Source organism: Pipistrellus kuhlii, unplaced genomic scaffold (assembly GCF_014108245.1).
Source record: "Pipistrellus kuhlii isolate mPipKuh1 unplaced genomic scaffold, mPipKuh1.p scaffold_m20_p_144, whole genome shotgun sequence".
NCBI lineage: Eukaryota > Metazoa > Chordata > Mammalia > Chiroptera > Vespertilionidae > Pipistrellus > Pipistrellus kuhlii.
In genome coordinates this window covers 144,464-168,412 of record NW_023425454.1, presented here as the reverse complement: position 1 = coordinate 168,412, position 23,949 = coordinate 144,464, and the positions used below count along the sequence as shown (strand labels likewise).

General features: G+C 38.1%; 1 protein-coding gene across 1 annotated transcript in view; it reads left to right on the top strand.

The window, feature by feature from the left end:
* The first annotated feature begins 13,089 nt into the window (after positions 1–13,089).
* Positions 13,090–23,949, top strand: part of LOC118718766 (eukaryotic translation initiation factor 1A, Y-chromosomal) — a 43,458-nt gene continuing 32,598 nt past the window's right edge. Inside the window, exons 1-2 of the mRNA XM_036437613.2 lie at positions 13,090–13,301; positions 17,360–17,443. Coding sequence (XP_036293506.1) covers positions 13,286–13,301; positions 17,360–17,443 — 100 coding nt within the window. The 5' untranslated portion in view covers positions 13,090–13,285. The remainder of the gene's footprint in view (positions 13,302–17,359; positions 17,444–23,949) is intronic.

Sequence of the window (23,949 nt, the reverse complement as noted above, 5' to 3'; positions counted from 1 at the left end):
AGGCCCAGTGCATGAAATTCATGCATTTAGGGGTGGTCCCTCTGCCTAGCCTGTGCCCTCTCACAGTCCAGGAACCCTTGGGGGATATCCAACTGATCACTTAGGCCTGCTCTCTGCAAGGAGCAGGCCTAAGCTAGCATTCAGACTTCTTCAGCACTGGCAAAGAGGCAGGAGAGGCTCCCACCATCAATGCTGCACTTGACAGATATGAGCCCAGCTTCTGGTACTCCCCCTGTGAGAGCGCACTGACCACCATTGAGCATCTGCCCCCTGGTGGTCTATGCACATCATAGTGACCAGTTTTTCTGCTGTTTGGTCAATTTGCATATTAGCCTTTTATTATATACACTTTTGAAAATTCACACACTAGCCAAAACCGGTTTGGCTCAGTGGATAGAGTGTTAGCATGCAGACTGAAAGGTCCCAGGTTCGAATTCCAGTCAAGGGCAGGTATCTAGGTTGCAGGCACATCCCCAGTGGAGGGGGGGGAGGAAGGAGGGGTTGTAGGGGCAGCTGATCGATGTCTCTCTCTCATAAAATGTTTCCAACTGTCTATCCCTCTCCCTTCCTCTCTGTAAAAAAAAAACAACAATAAAATATATTTTAAAAAAAAGAAAAAGAAAATTCATGCACTAGAAGAGGTCCCTTGCCCCAGCCTTCCCCTTCTCACAGTCCAGGAGCTATCAAGGGTGGGATGCAACACAGCTACCAGGGGAAGGTGACACCTCCCATCACACCTCTGCTGCTACCACTGCTGGCAGCGCAAGCCTCAACTAGTCCTGGTTACCTGAACTTTGGGCTGGCCCTGGGTGGCTGGACAGCTGCCATCTGAGGCTTACCTTCATCTTGGGAAAGCCTTGGGGAGCTGGGAAGCTGCCATCCAAGGCTTTCCTGCACCTCAGGCCAACCCTGGATGGGGCTGAGGGGACTGGGGGACTTGGGAGACCGGCACATGGCAGGGATGGGCCCAGCCTTGCCACATACCTTCCACCCTGGCAGGGTTGAGAGGATGGGGCACTACTATCTTGTGGCTGTGGGCACCACCTTTGAGGGCATGGCAGTCAATTAGCATATTCCTCCTTACTGGCTATCAGCGCCACCATCTTTGCAACTGCGTGAGGGTCAATTATTCCCTCTTTGTTAGATAGGATGCAATGTTTCTTTCTTAGCTTGTCTATAGGAGAACAAAAATGAATGATGTGAAAATACTAAATATGTACATAGAAAGGCTGACTTCATGTAAAAACTGATTCATCTAAACCCCTGTATTTCTCTACCCTCATGGACTGTGGAATGTGTAGAGGTTTCAAATTAGCTTTTAATATGGAGTAAGGACCATGGATATGTGGTCTTCCTGGTGTCCTCTTATTATCCTTGCATTTTTTTTAATACATAGATTTTAGAGGAATGTACACATGGTCTGTGATTTGGAAAGAGTGGGGGATCCATTTTGTCTTGTTGCCTCCCAGGACTGCATCTCTGTAATTAAATTCCCTATTTAAATCTACAAGCTGAATTTGTCTGCATCATTCCTTGGCCTCTCAGTTTTGTTGACACTTGATGCTACTTTGCATTTTATATTCTACTAAATGCCTGCTGCACAAAATTCATGTATGGAGGGTGGGATGGTCCCTCAGGTCTGCCTGTACCCTCTCGCAATCCAGGACCCCTCAGGGGAAGTCAGGCTAAATCAGAAGTTGGACATCCCTCTTGCAATCTGGAATGCTGCATGCACCAATGACCATACTTTTCATTCAGGTGTAAGGCATCTTAAAATTATAAAAAGTAGTATATGAATGATCCTTCTGAGGCAGTAGTGCCATTTTCCCCATCTTATGGGTGGAAAAACTGAAGCAAAGAAGTTCAGTAATTGGCTTTGTCAACACAGCTATAAGTGTCAGAATCAGGGCTGTGCAAGTCAGAGTCCATGCATGTCATTGCTGCATCATCTTGTTTTTTCAGTGGTAGAGTAGCCTTGCCAGGTCTTAATTATATTTAAGAGACTGTTTTAAATCTAAGAGACTGTTCTCAATATATACGGTAGGATCCCTAAGCTTGGTTGATGATCAGGGCAATCTGTGGGATGATTGGTGGGTGGGACAATTGGATGGCCCACACTGGCACCCATGTTGCTGGCAGCCTGGCACTGCCTGCTGGCCAGCCCCACCCTCCCATTGCCATCACTGGCCGTCTCCCTCTGGAGGGGATGGGGGTAGTCACTCAGTGCAGGAGCTGCTCTCGAGCATCTGTCCCCTGTTCATGAGTGCATGACATAGCAACCAATATAGCAACCAGCCATTCCACCAGTAGTTCCACTGTTCAGTCAATTTGCATATAAGAATTTTATAATATAGTATTTGATATTGTCAGGGCACATGCATACAGAGCACTTTCATGAAACACTAAATCAGTCTTATCAGCCTTGTTATATACCTATAAATAAATCCTTATTTGTTCATTATAATATATATCTTTTAAACATTATTAAATTCTATTTGCTAACATTTTACAAGACCTATAGTAATTATACTAGGCTGTACTTTTATTTTCTGTTGAAATGTTTGCTTTTGCTACTAAGGTTGTAATTACTTTAGATGAGCTATTAACTGTTCTTTCCTTTTTTATTGCATCAAATCCATATTAATTCTTAATGTTTAGTAGTAGTCTCCATTGAAATCATCTGGGACTAGATATTTCTTTATCCAAAGTTTTTAAAAAATAAATTGAATTTCTTTAATACCTGCATGGCTACTTAAATTATGTAATTCATATTGGGTTAGTTGCAGTAGTACATATTTTTGAGAAATTAGTCAATGCATTTATCTATGCTGTCTATTTACATGGGTAGAATTCCCTATATTCTATTTAATATTGACTGGGAATATGCTACCTTTCCAATTCCTGTTAGTTTATAATTTAAAATTAGAAATGAAAAAATATGGAGTAGAGTTGTTGGAAAATGAAAGAATATTACATATGCAAAATTTATAAATTTAAGTATGAGATACTTAAAAAAATTACTAGGCATCACCATATAAATATATAAATTGTAATTTTAGTTTAAGCCTTTAAAACTTACAGAAAATAAAGTTGCTGAAAATATTTTATATATGCTTTTCTGGGAGTAAAATTGTGATCATTTTATTTTATTTTTTTAATATATTTTATTTATTTTTTACAGAAAGGAAGGGAGAGAGATAGGAAGCCAGAAACATCAATGAGAGAGAAACATGGATCAGCTGCCTCTTGCACACCCCTTACTGGGGATGTGCCCACAACCTTGACCAGAATCAAACCCGCAACCTCTCAGTCTCCAGACCGACGCTCTTCCACTGAGCCAAACCAGTTTCAGCAAATTGTGATCATTTTAAATAAATTAATTGCTTGGGTGGAGAAGCACAAAACTGTATTATCAGAATGGGAACTGTTACATAAAAAAAAAAAAAAAAATTGCCGAAGAATATCTAGCATCTTGAAAAACTAATGGAAATGCCAACTTAATGCATATAAGGCAGTACTTAAAAATAAACAAGACACTGTGTATTCAGTCACAATTTTCAAAAATTGTATGTTCATATGCTCATGCTTTAAATTTTCCTTAGGTAATCCAAACACTCACATACATCACTTAGTGTATGTGAGTTTCCTCTTATCAAGAGTCAAGACATTCCAAAATCCAAAATGTTAAAAAAGAATTCAGGATGTCTTTATTCTTTTCCTACCTAAAAAACAAGAAACAGCAATGTTGCAAATAAAAGAAACCTGAAAAAGAAAACGACCAATTGTAATTATTTTTAAAAAATATATTTTATTGACTTTTTACAGAGAGGAACAGAGAGGGACAGAGTCAGAAACATCGATGAGAGAGAGTCATCAATCAGCTGCTTCTTGCACACCCCGCACTGGGGATGGGCCAGCAACCAAGGTACATGCTCTTGACCAGAATTGAACCCGGGACCTTTCACTGTGCAGGCCGACACTCTATCCACTGAGCCAAACCGGTTTCAGGCCAAATGTAATGATTTTATTCTAATATACAGTCATTCTTTGGAAAATTTGATTTTTCAGCTTAGGTTTAACTAATTGGTCTCTCTTTCTTGTAAACTTATCTTGATTATCCATAAAATAATATAAAGATGAGAAAATGAAAGAGAATTACAGGCCAATATCCTTCATGAATATAGAGGCCAAAACAGAAAGCTCATACACCATGACCAAATAGGATTTATTCCGGGAATGCAAGGATGGTACAATATCTGCAAATCAATAAATGTGATACATCACATAAACAAATTGAAAGATAAAAATCATATAGTCATATCAATTGATGCAGAAAAAGCATTTCATAAAATCCAACCCTTTTTCCTGATAAAAACTCTCAACAAGGTGGGTGTACAAGGATCATACCTCAACATAATAAAAGCTATTTATTATAAACCCACAGCTAACATCATACTCAATGGGCAAAAACTAAAAACATTCCCTCTAAGAACAGGAACAAGATAGGGATGCCCACTCTCACCACTCCTGTTTGACACAGTACTGGAAGTACTAGCCATTGCAATTAGAGAAGAAGAAATAAAAGGCATTCAAATTGGAAAAGAAGAAGTAAAGTTATCCTTATTTGCAGATGACATGATATTGTACATAAAAAAAAAACACAAAAGACTCCATTAAAAAACTAATTGGCTTAATAAATGAATTTGGCAATGTAGCAGGATACAAAATTAACACCAAGAAATCGGTGGCATTTCTATACACCAATAGTGAACTTACAGAAACAGAGACTAAAAAAGCAATCCCAGCCGAAACCGGTTTGGCTCAGTGGTAGAGCATTGGTCTGCAGACTGAAAGGTCCCAGGTTCGATTCTGGTCAAGGGCATGTACATTGGTTGCGGGCATGTCCCCAGTAGGGGGTGTGCAAGAGGCAGCTGGTCGATGTTTCTCTCTCATCGATGTTTCTAGCTCTCTATCTCTCTCCCTTCCTCTCTGTAAAAATATCAATAAAAATATATATTTAAAAAAGCAATCCCAGTTACCATCGCACCAAAAAATTAAGATACCTAAGAATAAAGTTAACTAAGGATGTAAAAGACCTAGACACAGAAAACTACATGACACTGAAAAAATAGATAAAGGAAGATGTAAACAGATGGAAGAACATTCCATGTTCATGGATTGGTAGAATCAACATCATCAAAATTTCCATACTTCCCAAAGCAATTTAAAGGTTCAATAAACTCCCCATTAAAATACCAATGGCATACTTCACAGACCTAGAAAGAATTCTCCAAAAATTCATTTGGAATAATAAAAGACTCCAGATAGACACAGAAATCTGAGAAAGAAGAGTAAAGTAGGAGGGATCTCAATAGCAGATTTCAAGCTGAATTATAAAAACATTGTTCTCAAAACAGCCTGGTACTGGCACAAGAACAGACATATAGATCAATGAAATAGAATCAAAACTCCAGATATCAATCCAAATCACTATGCTCAATTAATATTTCACAAAGGTGCATGAATATACAATGGAGTCAAGACAATCTCTTCAATAAATGGTGTTGGGAAAATTGGACAGATACATGCAAAAGAATGAAACTAGATCACCAACTTACACCATACACAAAAATAAACTCAAAATAGATACAGAACTTAAACATAAGACTGGAAACCATAAAAATACTAGAAGCATCCACAGGCAGCAAAATCTCAGACATATGCTGAAAGAACTTCTTTGCTGACACTGCTCCTAGGGCAATGGAAGCTAAAGAGAAAATAAACAGATGGGACTACATCAAAATAAAAAGCTTGTGTATAGCCAAAGAAACCATCAACAAATCAACAAGAAAGCTCATTGTATGGGAGAACATATTTGCAAATGATATCACTGATAAAGGTTTAATCTGCAACATCTACAGACAGTTTATACAATTTAATAAAATAAAAAAAAGATAAATGAGCCAATTAAAAAATGGGCAATGGACCTAAATAAAATCTTTTCAAAAGAAGACAGAAGGAAGGCCAAGAGGCACATGAAAACATGCTCAAAATCACTAATTATCTGAGAGATGCAAATCAAAATGACAATGCAGTACCATCTCACACCTGTCAGAATGGCCAACATCAACAAATCAACAAACGACAAGTGTTGGCGAGGTTGTGGAGAAAAAGGAACCCTCGTGCACTGCTGGTGGGAATGCAGACTGGTGCAACCACTATGGAGAACAGTGTGGAGTTTCCTCAAAAACCTGAAAATGGAACTCCCATTTGACCCAGTAATCCCACTCCTAGGAATATATCCCAAGAAACTAGAAAACCAGTCAGAAAGGATATATGCACCCCTATGTTCATAGCAGCACAATTTACAGTAGTTAGAATTTGGAAACAGCTCAGGTACCCATCAGCAGATGATTGGTTCAAAAACTATGGTACAGAATGGAATACTATGCTGCCATAAAAAAGAAGGAATTCTCATCATCTGCAACAACCTGGATGGAATTGGAGAACATCATACTGAATGAAATAAGCCAGTCAATGAAAGAGAAACACCACATGAGCTCACTCATTTATGGATAATAAAGAACATTATAAACTGATGAACCAAAAGACAGATATAGAGACAGTAAAGCAACAAGCAGACTGTCAAGTTACAGTGGGGAGGGGAGGAAGAGCTAGGGATAAGATAAAAGATCAACCGAAGGACTTGTATACATGCATATAAGTACAACCAATGGACACAAAACTCTGGGGAGGGAAGGCATGTATGGGACGGGGGAGGGCAATCATAAGATATGTACACAGATAATAATTTAATAAAAAAGAGAAAAAAATTATAACACTGCTATTCTGGCTTCTGTAAACATTTGCTTGCTTTTATAATAGGAAAAATAAGACTACTCTCATTCCAAAGAGGTCATAAACTATGCCCCAGACAGAGTTATCAGTGCTGGCACCAGGCCAGGTCTTGAAATATGGTCTCATGGCCCTGACCCAGCACACTGGACTTTTCCTCAAAAGGTCTGGAAGTCTCACTAAAAAGTTTCAGACAAAGAACTGAAAAAGGTATATAGAGGAAAGGCTTCCTCTATTTGGGGCGCCAGAATTTGAGAAGCAATATTTTCTCTGGACCAATAGCAATAGCTAAATGAAAAGACTCAAAACAAATTTAGCTAATTACGGCATCTTTCAATTTACAATATGACATTTGGGGGCTCACCCGGGGGGAGTGCTTACCAGCACTCGGTCTCAGATACCAAGGACCAAAGGCCTCCCCTTACCTGCCTGTTGCTCCCCACCCACTTCCCCCGCCCCTGGGGAAGGTCCCCAAGGAGGCACCCTCTGGAAAGCTTTCAGGGCCATGAGATACTCCTTAGTGGTTCTGACAGCCAAACAGAGAACACCTGACATGACCATGTATTTTTTCAGAATCAAAAAATAACAACAGCAACAACAAACTTTGGGGAGGTGGGTAAATCTGATTAAGTGTATTTGAGTTCATTTTCCTGCTTATTTGTTTATGTGACTAGTCATTTGGTTACTGAGATTAGACACAGTTATAACTTCTTTGGTTAGTTCTCACTGAGACATAGGTAAAAAATCCTGTTATTGAGGCTTGTGTTAGGAAGAGCCCCCACATCTGCTTCTGTTAGGCCTCCAAGTCTGTTTTTTTTAAGGGAATTGGGCAGGAATGCAATTAACTGTTTAACTTCTGAGAATTTGCCTGCTGAAGTATAGTCCAAGTTCAAGCCTGCCTTTGGGGGCAAACTGACTGGTATATAAAGTCTTAGAGCTACTTTGATTTGTCCTGTGTTTTTGTGTGCTTTGTTAACTCTAAGAAATGTCTGGCTAAAAACATAAAGAGTATGTGTGGATGTCTTTGTCTCTTTGTTTAATTTGTTTAGAGAAAGCCAGTCCTGCTCTGGTGGGGAATTTTGCTCTGTTAGGCTAAATGTTAAAATTCTTTTTTTTTTTTTTTTTTACTGAGAGGAAGTGAGAGAGATAGAGAGCTAGAAACGTCGATGAGAGTGAAACATCGACCAGCTTCCTCTTACACACCCCCTACCGGGGTTGTGCCCGCAACCAAGGTACATGCCCTTGACCGGAATCGAACCTGGGACCTTTCAGTCCACAGACCGACGCTCTACCACTGAACCAAACTGGTTTCGGCTAAATGTTAAAATTCTGAGATTAATTTAAAGGTACAAAATCTGTAAAGATTGTAATTCAAGACAAAAGCTGGGTAAATTCCAAACTACTTGTAAGGAAAAGCAAGGGGGGAAAATGAATTCTAGAGTTAAAAAAAAAAAAATTAAAATCATTAAAATGTCAAAGAGAAGTTTAAAACAAAGTTAAATAGTTAATTGCAATCCTACCCAAATCACCTAACGAAACAGATAGTTACCTTATCTTTTCATGCCGGGAGAGTGGGTCAGGGGGAAAAATGAGAGGGGGGAAAAAACAAAAACAAAAAAGCTTGAGTTCCACCATGTGGAGACAAAGGGCACAATGGGGAGATGGTAGAAAAGCAAAGGGGCTTTTCAGAGAAGACAGGGTCTGGTTGTAGGACATGTTTCTCTGGCCTGCATGGAGGTCCTTGCCATTGCTGGCAAGAAGCAGAGGCAAGTGCCTTTCCTGGTAGGAAGTGGAGAGGGGTGAATTGGGGTCTGCTAAGACTGTCTTAAAAAGGGGAGCCTTTGTTTAAGGCTTGCTGCTGATTCAAGGGATCCTAAGATCCAAATCCTAAAGGCTTAAAGAAAATAAAGTAGGGTAGTAGAAGGAATCAAAAATGGACCAGACCCCTTGTCAACAAAGTGGTTTGGAGGTGGGGGGGGGATCAATAAAAACATCTCTCCCTACTCTCTTCACTGATGCCTTCCTTAGTCTCAGCCCACCTGCAGAAGTACAGAAAAGCTGTTAAAAGAAGCGCAGAATATCTAGATACATAAAATAAGAAAGGCAAAAAAATCTGAACATTAACTTTCTAGGCAAGTTTTAACTTTCCTGCTTTTAATTTTATTACAGAAGGAAGGTCTCATTTGTTGTTAAAGGTATATTTTCATGAAAGAAAAAGTAGATTTAAAGTATGTTCAAAATGTTAACCTAAGAAATAGAGAAACCAAGATTATGGCATAGGTAAACACTTAAACTGCTGCCTCACTTAACAATTTCAAAGCTACAACTAAACGAAAAAAAAAAAAAACATTATCAAGAACCTCAGAAAGCCTGGCTGAGTGGAAATTCTACAACTAGAGAAAAGCACACTGAGACTCAGAGGAGCTGCAGAAGGCAGAGATACTGAGACGTGCATGCAGAGAGGAATGGAAACTGAGTGCATGGCTGGCTTTCTCAAGCAAGAGGTAGACAAAAACTCTCTGCTGCACTGAACTCCAGTTCTGTGTGAAATTCTGGGAACCCAGACTCATTCGGGGAGAAACTGGACTATCTGGTAGCAGGCAGAACTCCAGGGTGGCTTTCTCTCAGAGGTGCTTGCAATTATTATCATAGGACACTGAGACACAGGGGCTTATTAGGGCAGGGCTAAGGAGAAACAAATGCTGTCTGCTCCAGCTTGAGACTCCACCCCAACCAAGTTGAGCACAGAGGCTTTGCAACTCTTGTTTCATAAGGATTTCTCCAGCATAGAATTTCTCCCATCATAGACACAGCTGATCCTCCCAGTAATAACAATAACAATCAAGGCTTAACTACAACAAGACTGTGCACATAGCCCACAAAGAGGTAAAGAAAGAGTGTGCACCTCAGGTAATTGAGGAGGCCTCGCCACTGGTCCCTATAGGACATCTACGACCCAAAGCCACTCTATCAACTCAGGGAAGCAGCAAAAACTCGGAGACAAAAGGAACAGATCACAAATGAAAGAAATGAGGAAAGCAAATAATTAGATTTAAAGTTCAAAACCATGGTTATAAGGTTTTTCAAGAATTTTCTAGAAAAGACCAATAACTTTAGCGAGTGCCTTGAGGATATGAAAAAGGACCAACTAAAAATTAAGCATACTTTGACTGAAATAAAAAATATTATACAGAGATCTAACACCAGATTACAGGAAAACAAGAATCAAATCAACGATTTAAAGAAAGAAAAAAAAAGAAAAAGAAAAACACACTCAACTAGAAAAGCAAAAAGAAAAAGAATCCAAAAAGTTGAAGATAGTGTAAGAAACCTCTGAAACAACTTCAACATACCAACATCCAAATTATGGCGGTGCCAGAAGAAGAGAGAGAGCAAAATACTGAAAAACTATTTGAAGAAATAGTGCCAGAAAACTTCCCCCACCTGATGAAAGAAATAGACTTAGAAATCCAGAAAAAACACAGAACCCCAAACAAAAGGAATCCAAAGAGGACCATACCAAGACACATAATAATTAAAAAGCCAAGAGCAAAGGACAAAGAGAGAATATTAAAATCAGAAAGAGAAAAACAGTTAATCATATGACTGTCAGATGATTTTTTAACAGAAACTATGCAGGCCAGAAGGGTGTGGCAAGAAATATTCAAAGTGATGAATAGCAAGAACCTACAATTAAGATTACTCTACCCAGCAAAGTTATTCAGAATTGAAGGGCAGATAAAGAGCTTCACAGATAAGAAAAAGCTACAGTTCATCACCACTAAACCAGTATTATATGAAATGGTGAAAGGTATTCTTTAAGAAGAGAAAGAAGAAGAAAAAAGAAAAGATAAAATTATGAACAAATACATATCTATCAACAAGTGAACCTAAAAATCAAGTGAATAAAAAATTTGATGAACAGAATAAACTGGTGAATATAATAGAATCAGGGGCATAGAAAGGGAGTGGATTGACAATTCTTAGGGCAAAGGGGTATGGGACATGCGAGAAGAGATTGGACAGAAAGCGTACACCTGCTGAAACTGGTTTGGCTCAGTGGATAGAGCGTCAGCCTGCAGACTGAAAAGTCCCAGGTTCAATTCTAGTCAGGGGCATGTACCTTGGTTGTGGTCACATCCCCAGTAGAGGGTGTGCAAGAGGCAGCTGATAGATGTTCTCTCTCATCAATGTTTCTAGCTCTCTATCCCTTTCTCTTCCTCTCTGTGAAGAATCAATAGGTGTATTTAAGAAAGGAAGGAAGGAAAGAAGGAAGGGAGGGAGGGAGGGAGGGAGGGAGGGAGGGAGGGAGGGAGGGAGGGAGAGAGAGAGAGAGAGAGAGAAAGAAAGAAAGAAAGAAAGAAAGAAAGAAAGAAAGAAAGAAAGAAAGAAAGAAAGAAAGAAAGAAAGAAAGAAAGAAAGAAAGAAAGAAAGACACCTATGGATAAGGACAGTGGCGGGAAGGGGTAAGGTCAGAGAGTGTGATGGGAACTGGGTAGAGGGGAGCAATGGGGGAAAAAGAAGAACAATTATAATAATCTAAACAATGAAGATTTATTTTTTAAAAAATTACTGCCCTAACTGGTTTGGCTCAGTGGATAGGCCTGCTGACTGAAAGGTCCCAGGTTCGATTCTGGTCAAGGGCCAAGGGCATGTTCCTTGGTTGCAGGAGGCAGCTGATTAATGTTTTTCTCTCTCACTGATGTTTGCAAATTTCTATCCCTCTCACTTCCTCTCTGTAAAAAAAAAAAAAAAAAAAAAAAAAAAAAAAAAAAAAAAAAAAAAAATTAAAAAAAAAATCAGTAAAATATATATTTTTAAATAAAATATTTCAAATGTCCTCTTTGTTTCCTGTACACCCCCCATTGACCCCTTTCATCATGCACATGGCCCACCAACACATCACAATTTTGTTGTTTATCTATGGACTATGCATATAAGTCCCCTAGTTAATCACTGTTTCCTAACTTCCCATCCTAACTTCTCTCTGAAATCAGTTTGTTCTGTGCTTCTATGTCTCTGGATCTGTTGTGGTCAACAGCTTATTTTGTTCATTAGATTCCATATATGAGGTAATTGATATTTATCTCTCTCTAACTTATTTCACTTAGTATAATAATCTTCAGGTCTATCCATGCCCTTGCAAATGGTAAGAGTTCTTTCCTTTTTACAGCTTAGGTTTTTTACATATAGATAGTCCCATGTGCTTATTTTCTTTGCTTTAGGAGATGTATCAGTAAACATATTGCTAGGAGAGATTAAAAAACAAACAAAAAACATTTTGATAGGAGAGATGTCAGATATTTTGTTGCCTATGGTTTCTTTAAAGATTTTTATGGTTTCTGAAAGGGTTAAAAATAATAAAATGTGTCAGAGAAAGACTTACTGTGCTTAGCAGATATCTTGAAGAAAGCTTGCAGTCTTGAGTACAGCATAACTCAGATAACTAGCGGACACCTGGTATTGAATGAACCAAGGATGGACTAGATAGAACCTTACATCAGAAGAGTGGCTTGAAGCCAGCAAGGATTAATAAAAATTGATCTGTTTGCTCTCTTGGCTGATGCCTTTCTTTGTCTCAGCCCACCTGCACCCAGGTGTTGGAAGTAAAATCTTTTTTATATATTATGGCCTTATGTCATAGGTGCGTGACCCTGGCCTGCTGAAACTTTCAGTTTCATGACTTATATTTAATTATTTTATACGTTTGGTTTATTCTTATGTATGGTATAAGTTGATCTAGTTTAAACTTTTAACATGTATCTGTCCTGTTTCTCCAAACACAATTTATTGAAGAAACTTACACAATATTATAAAAACATATTTAAATTTGAAAATAAAAAAGGGAAATTAAGAAAAAGTAGCAACAAACGTCTTATACATTGGGTGTTTTGCCCTTCATCAGTATTGCAAGTTTAGCTGAGCGATTTCAGGTAAAAAGTCAGAGCTGATGAATCAGCAACTTCTAGGAACTGCTAGATAGGACTATTACAAAGCAGATGTCTCGTTTCAGTCGCTAGAGATAATATTTCATCCTCCCTGAAACATGGACGCCAAGGCTCCATGTACTTCATCGTTGACTCGGCTTTTTATTTTCCCTCATTCTCTCGGGGGCTTTCCAATGATTCATTTACTTGAGCCCTTCATCCCATTATCACTTGATCTTCTCTTGCTTTAACAGGTGTCAATCACTCTGGTACGCAGGCGCTTAAGAAGAAGGGAAAATATGAGGAAGAGGAAGGAAGCGAGAAGAGGGGCGGGCCCAAGAGTAGGCGCGGAAAAATGACGCCAGCGGCTGCGGCGCCTTTTGCTTAGGTAGGAGCGTGGTCGTCTCCGCATCGCGTGAAACTCAGTTGCGTCAGTGTCACTCGACTTCTGAGATTGTTTCATCTCGTGGGCCTTTTGGAACCGCCAGAAAGCCGGCACCATCATGCCCAAGAATAAAGGTAATTCTCGGTATCAGTTCAGTGTCAGCTCTGATTCGGGACCAAACAGTATTTACCAGTCTTCCTTTCCTTCTGCGGTTGGGCGATCTGGGAGCAGAGCTGGGACGTTTAGTCACATTGGGTTGGAGCCGACGCCATTTTTGTAGGGATTCCTGTATCGCTACAGGATCTGTAGTGAGACCTGACCTTTCAGGAATTACTAAAATTTCCCAAGTTTTTAGCTTTCAAGGATTAATTCCTGCTTCACTGGTTTCTTTATGGGCAGTTAACTGTTGTTGAAGATACTCCCTCTTAACAATATGCGAATTCTTGTCACATACTTAGCTTAATTTTTGGAAATTCACTTTACTCCAGCCATTCACAGAGTTTAACTCTTTTCTAAAAGATGTGTTACATATTGGGCAGAGTTTTCATCCTTCGTTTCTAGTAAAAAAGTGGCGTAAAATTTTCTGCCTGCTTTTTTATATTACTAAGACTTTAAACCATTCACAAAGCATCATAATGGAGAACATATTTATAATACTTAGAATTTCCAAAATTAGATTCCGGGGGCGTTGGTGGTATAGTGGTTAGCATAGCTGCCTTCCAAAAACACTTGCACACTAATTTATAAAATAAATTCTGCAACTTTTTACAGACCAGAGATGTTCTGATATTTTAAGTGTCCTAATAATATCTCCAGAAAAACGCAACTAAGTACAAACTGCGAATGTGTTTTTTACAAGAAACGGCCTTTTTTTCACAGCCCACAAGAAGTCTTTAATAATTCATTCTTAGGCTCTGACCTACCTATGTACTCCTTTCCTGCTTCAGAAGTGGCTCCAGTAATTCTTCACTTCCTACATATCACCAGCGGTTCTTGGTTCCAGTTCTGTGCATTCAGTGCACTGTTGTCTGGTTCCCCCAAACCAATTGTCTAAATGCTTTTTGTACCAATATTTACTGCTAATTTCTGGGACAGACTAAGACTATTTTGTTAAGTATATGATAGAAATGCTTTTAGCTTTCTGCTAGTCTCTAAAATTGAAAATTAATTCACAGAATATATGTAGATTACATTAAAAGGTATCTTACCTAGTGATAAGGCTTTTAAAGTATATAATTCATTAATTTGTATACCCTAAAATGAATAGCCCTATTTTATGGACATTGTATTACTACAAGTTGGTACTTAATAGCTGTCTAATAAATGTTGATGCTATTTCTCTGTACAAATCTACTCTTGGGTAAATAAGTTTATCCCTTGGTTCTTCAGGACTAAATGCCCAAGAAAGATATGATTTGTTTAGGAAAGATTGTGAATTTTGATTTAGTTTACTTTTAGAAAGAGGACAAGATGAAATATTAGAATACACACTTTATATGATCTGTTCCAATCTTACTTTTTCAAGACAGATTTTAAAGTATATTCTATTACATGACTTGACAATAATGGGTTGTGTAGTGAATGGTTAATTCAGGTAAACTGACAAGTGACTTTTTTTTAAATATATTTTTTTATTGATACTTTACAGAGAGGAGGAAGGAAGAGAGATAGAGAGCTAGAAACGGCGATGAGAGAGAAACATCGACCAGCTGCCTCCTGCACATCCCGTACCAGGGATGTGCCTGCAACTAATGTACATGCCCTTGACTGGAATCGAACCTGGGACCTTTCAGTCCGCAGACCGACACTCTACCACTGAGCCAAACCGGTTTCGGCTGACAAGTCATTTTTATATTAAAGGCACAACAAACATAATGGGTATAATAATAAATTGGAACTTTTACTTCTGAATTTAAAAATTACAACAAAAATTCATTTAAAGTCCCCTGTGTCCATCTCTCAAATCTCTCTCGTTTTCTAGAGGTAATCATTCTGAATTTTTATATTTTAAATCAGTATGTCAAAACAGTCTGTAATTTTTAGAAGTCCTAAATTTTTTGAGATGAGGTTTACAGGACATTTTTTATCTTTTTCTATTATTTTTTCTTTATACATTGGGCCATATGTTATTGTTTTGAGCTCATTATCATTCAGCTTGTTTTCTTCAGAAATCTGAGAAACCAGTCTTCAAATCAGAAAAAAAAAAGCATCCTCTAGTCTATTCTTTTCATTTGTTTTAAATATATTTTATTGATTTTATTATTTTTTTTACAGGGAGGAAGGGAGGAGGCTAGAGAGCTAGAAACATCTATCAGAGAAACATAGATCAGCTGCCTCCTGCACGCCCCCTGCTGGGGATGTGCTCACAACCAAGGTACATGCCCTTGACCGGAATCAAACCTGTGACCAGACACTCTATTCAGTGAGTCATACTGGTTAGGGCTTCTGATCTGTTCTTGAGTAGCATTTGGGATAAAATGCTCCTACACTTTAATGGTATTATTACATATAATTTTAAAATTGCCACTCCTGCCGAAACCATTTTGGCTCAATGGTAGGGAGTGTGCGAGAGGCAGCTGGTTAATGTTTCTCTCAACGTTTCTAGCTCGCTCTCTCTCTCCCTTCCTCTTCATAAAATATCAATAAAATTAAAAAATTAAAAAAAAAAAAGATTTAAAAATTGCCACTCCTTTAGAAATGGAAATGGCCAAACTCTGGTGTGTGTGTGTGTGTGTGTGTGTGTGTGTGTATGCGTGTATGCAGAGTGGCTATAATCCTTGCTCTAAGGATCTAGCATAAAACTAAGGGCTTTCCCTTCTAGGATATCAGTTTAGATGTATCCTAAGAATGCATAAGAGTGAATCTAGATGGATTGAGAACTTGGGGAGGCCCACATCCCTTTTTCTATAGTACAGAGCAGTGGGAGACTGCTCCTGAAAGGATCATCCTAGAAGATACATTCAGGAACATATATGTTGTCTTTACAGTGGCCCGTTGCACATTTTTAAGTGTGCTTGGGATGTGAACATTTTGTTTTGTGTTCTTCCAAGAGTTATTATTACCAGTCACAGCTTCTCTTTCACCTATTTATTGTAAATGACCACTTTTTGTGGTTTAGTTCCTGAAATAGAAATAAGATGCTATGGAGAAGACCTCAAGTTTCTTGATTATTCAGTAGAAAGTCTCACAGTGAAATAAAATTATACCATCCAAATACATTCAAGTATAATAAAAGAGAATGCTGAAAAATTTTAACTACTTTATATCTTAGCATGGTGATTAAAGCAGAGGACTAAATAATATTTTTTCTTTGATGATGGGAATAAAAAGTAGTATAGCTTATCAAAAGCTGATAGAAGTGAAAACAACCTTTAACCCAGAAATTCTATGTAAATTTACCCTTTGGAAGTTTTTTGTGGAATAACTTTTAATTTAGCATTATTTAACAACAATGAAACATTGGAATTAACCAAATTAAGGGATTAAATATACTCTAACCATTAAACTGTCTCAGTTTCTGGATATTGACAGCAAAAGACATTTAGCACAAATTATTTGGTGGATTATAAAAGAGTTCTATTTTTACTTAGAAAGCATAGGTTATAAGATGTTAATAGTTTTCTCTGGTAATAGATATTTATGTTTATATAAGACATACTTTTATGTCCCAAAAATTCAAATACAAATGTTGAAAGGATAGAGGGTTAATATATAGTTTAATTCGGTAAAAGACTACAAGGGAATCTTTGGCACATTAAAGTATAATTGATGCTGAAACCAGTTCGGCTCAGTGAATACTGCATCGGCCTGCGGACCAAAAAGTCCCAGGTTCGATTCCAGTCAAGGGCATGTACATTGGTTGCGGGCACATCCCCGGTGGTGGGTGTGCAGGAGGCAGCTGGTTGATGATTCTCTTATGGATGTTTCTAGCTTTCTATCTCTCTCCCTTCCTCTCTGTGAAAAATCAATAAAATATACTTAAAAAATAAATAAATAAAATAAAAAAATACGGTATAACTGATAAGTTAACCAAATAAAGTTAATACTTAAAGATCTTAGAATTCTGTGTCATACTGTGACTTAAATTATATTTTCTATTTTTCTCTTGAGTGATTTTGTAAACTTATGGGCCTTAATGTAAAATATACATTATTACATTTGACTTTTTTTATTCACTTTTTTACTCAACTAGGTAAAGGAGGTAAAAATAGGCGTAGAGGTAAGAATGAGAATGAATCTGAAAAAAGAGAATTGGTCTTTAAAGAGGATGGCCAAGGTAAGTTTTTAAAAAATTATTAATGTTTTTATGTTTAGTATGAGTTTTAGTCTTTTAATATCAAGTGGATCAAATTCATAATCTTGAGTAGTTATTCTAATGTCTCTGCTTTTCCTCATTTGTAATCCTTTTACTTCTTCAAACTGTGCTTATTAAATAATTGATTATATAATATGTAGGTTTAGGTAGAAGGTTAATTGTGGCATTTTTGTAACTGTAGTTTTCTTTGTTTTGTGTAGAAGAGCATGATCGATCTGACAGTAAGTTTTAATTTTAGTGATGAGAGCAAATTAAGTCTGTATGCTATTGTTGAAAATTCCATACTCTAGTATGGTGATAATGAGTAATATTATACATTATTCAATAGACTGGTTATTTGTGAGGACTTTTGGTCTCTAGTTTTCTGATGCTAGTATAATGTAATAAATGATAATACTATTGGATTAAAACTTCATTACAATATACAAAAAAAATGATAATAAATTGAAGCATTTGACGAAACCAGTTTGGCTCAGCGGTAGAGTGTCGGTCTGCGGACTGAAAGGTCCCGGGTTCGACTCCAGTCAAGGGCATGTACATTGGTTGCAGGCACATCTCCAGTAGGGGGTGTGCAAGAGGCAGCTGGTCGATGTTTCTCTCTCATCAACGTTTCTAGCTCTCTATCTCTCTCCCTTAAAAAAATTTTATTTATTAAAAAATCAATAAAATATATTTTTAAACAATAAATAAATAAATTGAAGCATTTGGTTTTCCCATTAAAAAATGTTACACTTACAGAAATGTCATAAATCCATAAATTTCCATCTTTTTTTATTCAGAGTCACTAATTTTTAGCATTTTCTTTCTCATTGTACACATGTACATTTTCCCCTAACTTTTAAGACTTTCTTATAGATATCTTACAGAGAGATTTCAACCTTAATTGCTTTGACATATATTTTCTAAGAACAAGTTCTTTTTATTTTATAACAATAATAGGACTATCACAAAAAAGTTTTACTTTAAAATTATACCATTTTCTAGTACTATTCTGTGTGGTAGCCACTAGTCTTACATAGTTAAGTGAATTGAAATTCAAATTTTGAACTATTGATTTTCATACTGTTCAATTCAGATATCTAATTTCTCCATTAACAGAAAAAAGTCTGGATAGTCCTGACCCAATATATAATCTATATCAAGTTTCTCCAGTTAACTAAATAATTCCCAGCACTTCATATCAAAACCATATGATTATTCAGGCCATACATGCAAAGCACGAAGGAGCCAACATTTTTTTTTTTAATAAGTTTTTATTGTTCATATTATTACAAATGTTCCTTTTTTCCCCCCACCATTGCTCTCCTCCACCAGGTTCCCACCCCACCCTCTGCCCTTTCCCCTCTCCCCATTGTCCTCATCCATAGGTGCACAGTTTATGTTCAGTCTCTTCCCACATCCCCTATCCCCTTTTCCCCAAGAATCATCAGTTCACTTCCCTTCCATACCTCTGATTCTATTATATTCAACAGTTAATATTGTTCATCAGATTTTTTAAATTCCCTTGGTTTTTAGATTCACTTGTTGATAGTTACGTATTTGTTGTTCATAATTTTTATCTTTGTTTACTTTCTCTTCTGAAAGAACCCCCTTCAGCAATTCATATAATTCTGGTTTGGCAGTGATGAACTCCTTTAGCTTTTTTTTATTAGTGAAGCTCTTTATCTGGCCTTCGATTCTGAGTGATAGCTTTGCTGGGTAGATTATTTTTGGTTGTAAGTTCTTGCTATTCATCACCTTGAATATTTCTTGCCATTCCCGTCTGGCCTGCATGGTTTCTGTTGAGAAATCAGCTGACAATCGTATAGGTGCTCCTTTATAGGTTACTACCTTCTTTGCTCTTGCTTCTTTTAATATTCTGTCTTTGTCCTTTGCTCTTGGAATTTTAATAATGATGTGTCTCAGTGTGGTCCTCTTTGGATTCCTTTTGTTTGGAGTTCTGTGTGCTTCCTGGACTTGTAAGTCTAATTCTTTCACCAGGTGGGGGAAGTTTTCTGTCACTATTCTTTCAGTATGTTTTCGATATCTTGCTCTCTCTCATCTTCTGGGACCCCCATAATTCTGATGTTAGTTTGCTTGAAGTTGTCCCAGAGGTTTCTTATATTATCTTCAATTTTCTGGATTCTCTTGCCTTCTAGCTTCTGTGGAGGAATGTCTTCTGGCTCTTTATGTTCCAAATCTTTGACTTGATTCTTGCGATCTTCCCTTCTGTTTTTAGGACTCTGTAAAATATTTTTTATTTCAGACAATGTATTCTTTATTTCTTGTTGATCCCTTATCATTTCTTGTTTACTCCTTATTAATTCTAGTTGATCTCTTTTCATATCCTCATAGGCCTTATCCATCTTTTCTAGGAAATTCTTGAAAAACCTTATAAGCGTAGATTTGAACTCTATATCCAGATGCTTTTTGTCCTCCATTTCTTTCGTTTGTGATCTATTTTGTTGTTGCATTTCGAAGTTACAGATGGGACGGGGTTTCAGGGTGGAGCCTGCAGCTTTGGCTTTTGTCAGCCCCGCCCTATGCGGGTCCTAAAGTGCTCGCTGCCGGAAGCCAACATTTTTGTTGGTTATGTTAAACATGTTTTCTGGGAGAGGCCAGCAGTTATTTAGCTTTCATCTTTTCATTTCTATTAAAAGCTTGTTTTCAGGCTGATTTTTTTTTTTTTTTTTTCAGGCTGATTTTCTAATTTTTTCTTCTTTTCCCCCATGTTGAAGAAGTGCTGAGTAGCAGTAAGTAAGGCCCATTGGATGTGATAAAAGAGACTCACTGCCAATATCAATCCCACACTTTATATGCCATTTATCTGTCAATTTAATAATAGATTTGTCGGGGGGTTTTTTAGGTTAGTGCTTAGTACAAATTTTAGTAAGTGTGGAATTTTAAAATAATTACCTGTTTCTTACTTCCACTCTTCTGCTTTTATCATTTATATCCAGAAAGAGACTGTCTCATACTTCCTTTTTAAAAAAATATATATATATTTTTATTGATTTCAGGAAGGCAGAAAAGAGAGAAATATCAATGATGAGAGTGAATCATTGGTTGGCTGCCTCCTGCATACCCCCACTGGGGATCAAACCCACAACCGGGACATGTGTTCTTGATGGTAATTGAACCTAGGACCTTGCAGTCTGCATGCCAATGCTCTGTATTCTCTGAACCAAACTGGCCAGGACCCATGCTTTCTAATTCTCCTGTATTATTGATTTTTCCTAGAAATAGTGAAATTAGTTGGCCTCTTGAGAACACTGGGAATATTTCAGTAAATATTTGATATTTTATCAGAAATATTTTTTTGATAAATCTTTATTGTTCATATTATGACATTTCCGTTCCCATCCATTGCTCCCCTCCACCAGGATCCCACCCCACCCTCTGCCCTTTCCCCACCCCCCATTGTCCTCATCCATAGGTGCACAGTTTATGTTCAGTCTCTTCCCACATCCCCTCTCCCCTTTTCCCTGAGAATCATCAGTTCACTCCCCTTCCATAGCTCTGATTCTATTATATTCAACAGTTAATATTGTTCATCAGATTTTTTAAATTCCCTTGGATTTTAGATTTACTTGTTGATAGTTACGTATTTGTTGTTCAAAGTTTTTATCTTTATTTTCTTTCTTTTCCGAAAGAACCCCCTTCAGCAATTCATATAATTCTGGTTTGGCAGTGATGAACTCCTTTAGCTTTTTTTTATTAGTGAAGCTCTTTATCTGGCCTTCGATTCTGAGTGATAGCTTTGCTGGGTAGAGTATTTTTGGCTGTAGGTTCTTACTATTCATCACCTTGAATATTTCTTGCCATTCCCGTCTGGCCTGCATGGTTTCTGTTGAGAAATCAGCTGACAGTCATATGGGTGCTCCTTTATAGGTAACTGCCTGCTTTGCTCTTGCTGCTTTTAATATTCTCTCTTTGTCTTTTGCTCTTGGAATTTTAATTATGATGTGTCTTGGTGTGGTCTTCTTTGGATTCCTTTTGTTTGGAGTTCTGTGCGCTTCCTGGACTTGTAAGTCTAATTCTTTCCCCAGTTGGGCGAAGTTTTCTGTCACTATTTCTTTCTGTATGTTTTCGATATCTTGCTCTCTCTCATCTTCTGGGACCCCCATAATTCTGATGTTGGTTCGCTTGAAGTTGTCCCAGAGGTTTCTTACATTATCTTCAACCTTCTGGATTCTCTTGTCTTCTTGCTTCTGCAGAGGAGTATTTTCTGGCTCTTTTGGTTCCAAATCTTTGACTTGATTCTTGCGATCTTCCATTCTGTTTTTAGGACTCCATAATGTTTTTTATTTCAGACAATGTATTCTTTTTTTCTTATTGATCCCTTATTATTTTTTGTTGATTCCTTATTATTTCTTGTTGATCCCTTTTCATCTCCTCATAGATCTTATCGACCTTTTCTAGAAAATACTTGAAAAACCTTATAAGTGTGGTTTTGAACTCTATATCCAGTCTCTTGTTGTCTTCAATTTCTTTTGTTAGTAATCTGTTTCCTTGTCTCGGCATTTTCACTGCTTCCCTGAGTTGGTAGGGTGGCTTTGTGTGCTAAGGTATCCTATATGGTTCAGTGAGTCATCCACTCAGTTACCTGAGGTGGACAGTCTTGGTGTAGCCCTTTGTGGGCTATGTGTTCAGTCTTGTTGTTAAGCCTTGCTTGTTGTTGGTGTCACTGAGAAGCACTGATCTCCAAGCCAATTGGCTATGAGGATCAGAAGTGTCTCAGCTAGGAGGGTTTCTGTTTTCCGCTTGAATGGGGCAGAGTCTCGGGGTGGCACAGACAAGCTTTGTTGAATCCCGCACAATTGGTTGCAGACAAGCTTTAGATTCCTGTTTGCCCCTCCCTAGGAGAGTCCTATGGCAGCAAACGAGGAAGCTAGCCACTGGAAGGGCTTCTGTGCTCCGCTTGGATGGGACGGAATCTCCAATGGTGCAGACAAGCTTTATTCAGCCCCTCCCTACGAGAGTCTGGTTTCTGAGTCCTGCAATAATGGCCGCTGGCTTCACACACCTCCAAGAGATCTCTGCCCACTGCCTGACAGTCTGGCCTCTCCCTGTCTGGGCCATCTATCAGAGCAATAGGGTGATTTTGTTTTCCTCCCGAACAAGAAAGCCAACCGCGCATTAGCTGTCTGCCCTCTCTGCGCGCAGGGAGTAAGCCAGCAGGGAACTCAACCCGCCCTCTCCACAAGCAAGCCTGCAGCGAACTCTGAACTCTGCGGCTGCCTTTTCCCGCGCACAGTTCTCCGCACCTTCACAGTTCCTGAGGTTCAGCGTGCCTTCTCTCTCCTTCCCAGATGGCAGAGCCTCCCTTCAGCCAGCCGTCCAGCGCTTCAGGGTGATGTTTCCCCCGTTTTTCAGTTCTAAATTCAAATTTGTTGTGGTAGGCTGCATTCGGGTGTCTGCCTTATGCCGCCATCTTGGTTTCTCTCCACAAATATTTTTAAAAGAACTTTAATTACTATGGTATTCTAAAGTAAACAAAAGTTTATAAGTAACCTATTTTGCCATTTATTTTTGAGAGAAATGAGAACCATAATTGGGCTAGAGCTAAATGAGAAAGATTAATAAACCAGAATTATATGATACATTTTGGAATGAGTTACTTTGTTGTCTAAAAGGAGAACATATAATCATGAAGATAAGAGTAACTAATTTACTACTTTAAATAAATAAATAACTAAAATATTTCTAATAAAGAGGGCTTGTAATGCAGAGTTCACTTACAACAAATCGTTGATTTCTATAGGCTTTTATTTACTTTAAAAATAAAAAGGGGGCTGAAACCGGTTTGACTCAGTGGTAGAGCGTCCGTCGGTCTGTGGACTAAAAGGTCCCGGGTTCAATTCCGGTCAAGGGCATGTACATTGTTTGCGGGCACATCCCGGTAGGGGGTGTGCAAGAGGCAGCTGGTCGATGTTTCTCTCTTATCAACGTTTCTAGCTCTCTATCTCTCTCCCTTCCTCTCTGTACAAAATCAATAAAAATATATTTTTAAAAATAAATAAAAATAAAAAGGGGGCTGAAACCGGTTTGGTTCAGTGTCAGCCTGCAGACTGAAGGGTCCCGTGTTCGATTCTGGTCAAGGACATGGACCTTTTTTGGGGCATATCCTTAGTGGAGTGTATGCAAGAGGCAGCTGATCGATACTCTCTCATCGATGTTCCTAGCTCTCTGTGTTTCCCTTCGTAAAAAATCAATAAATATATTTTTAAAAATTAAATAAGTAAAAAAAAACGGGGGGGTGGGGAGCCCTAACCAGTTTGGTTCAGTGGATAGAGCATCCACCTGCGGACTCAAGGGTTCCAGGTTTGATTCCGGTCAAGGGCATATACCTTGGTTGTGGGTATGTTTTTAACTCTCTCCCTCTTCTTTCCTCTCTGAAAAAAGTTAATAAAATATATAAAAAATAAAAATAAGTAAAATAAATAAAAAGGTGGAGTAAATAATAGTATATGGAAGAGGCCATAGAA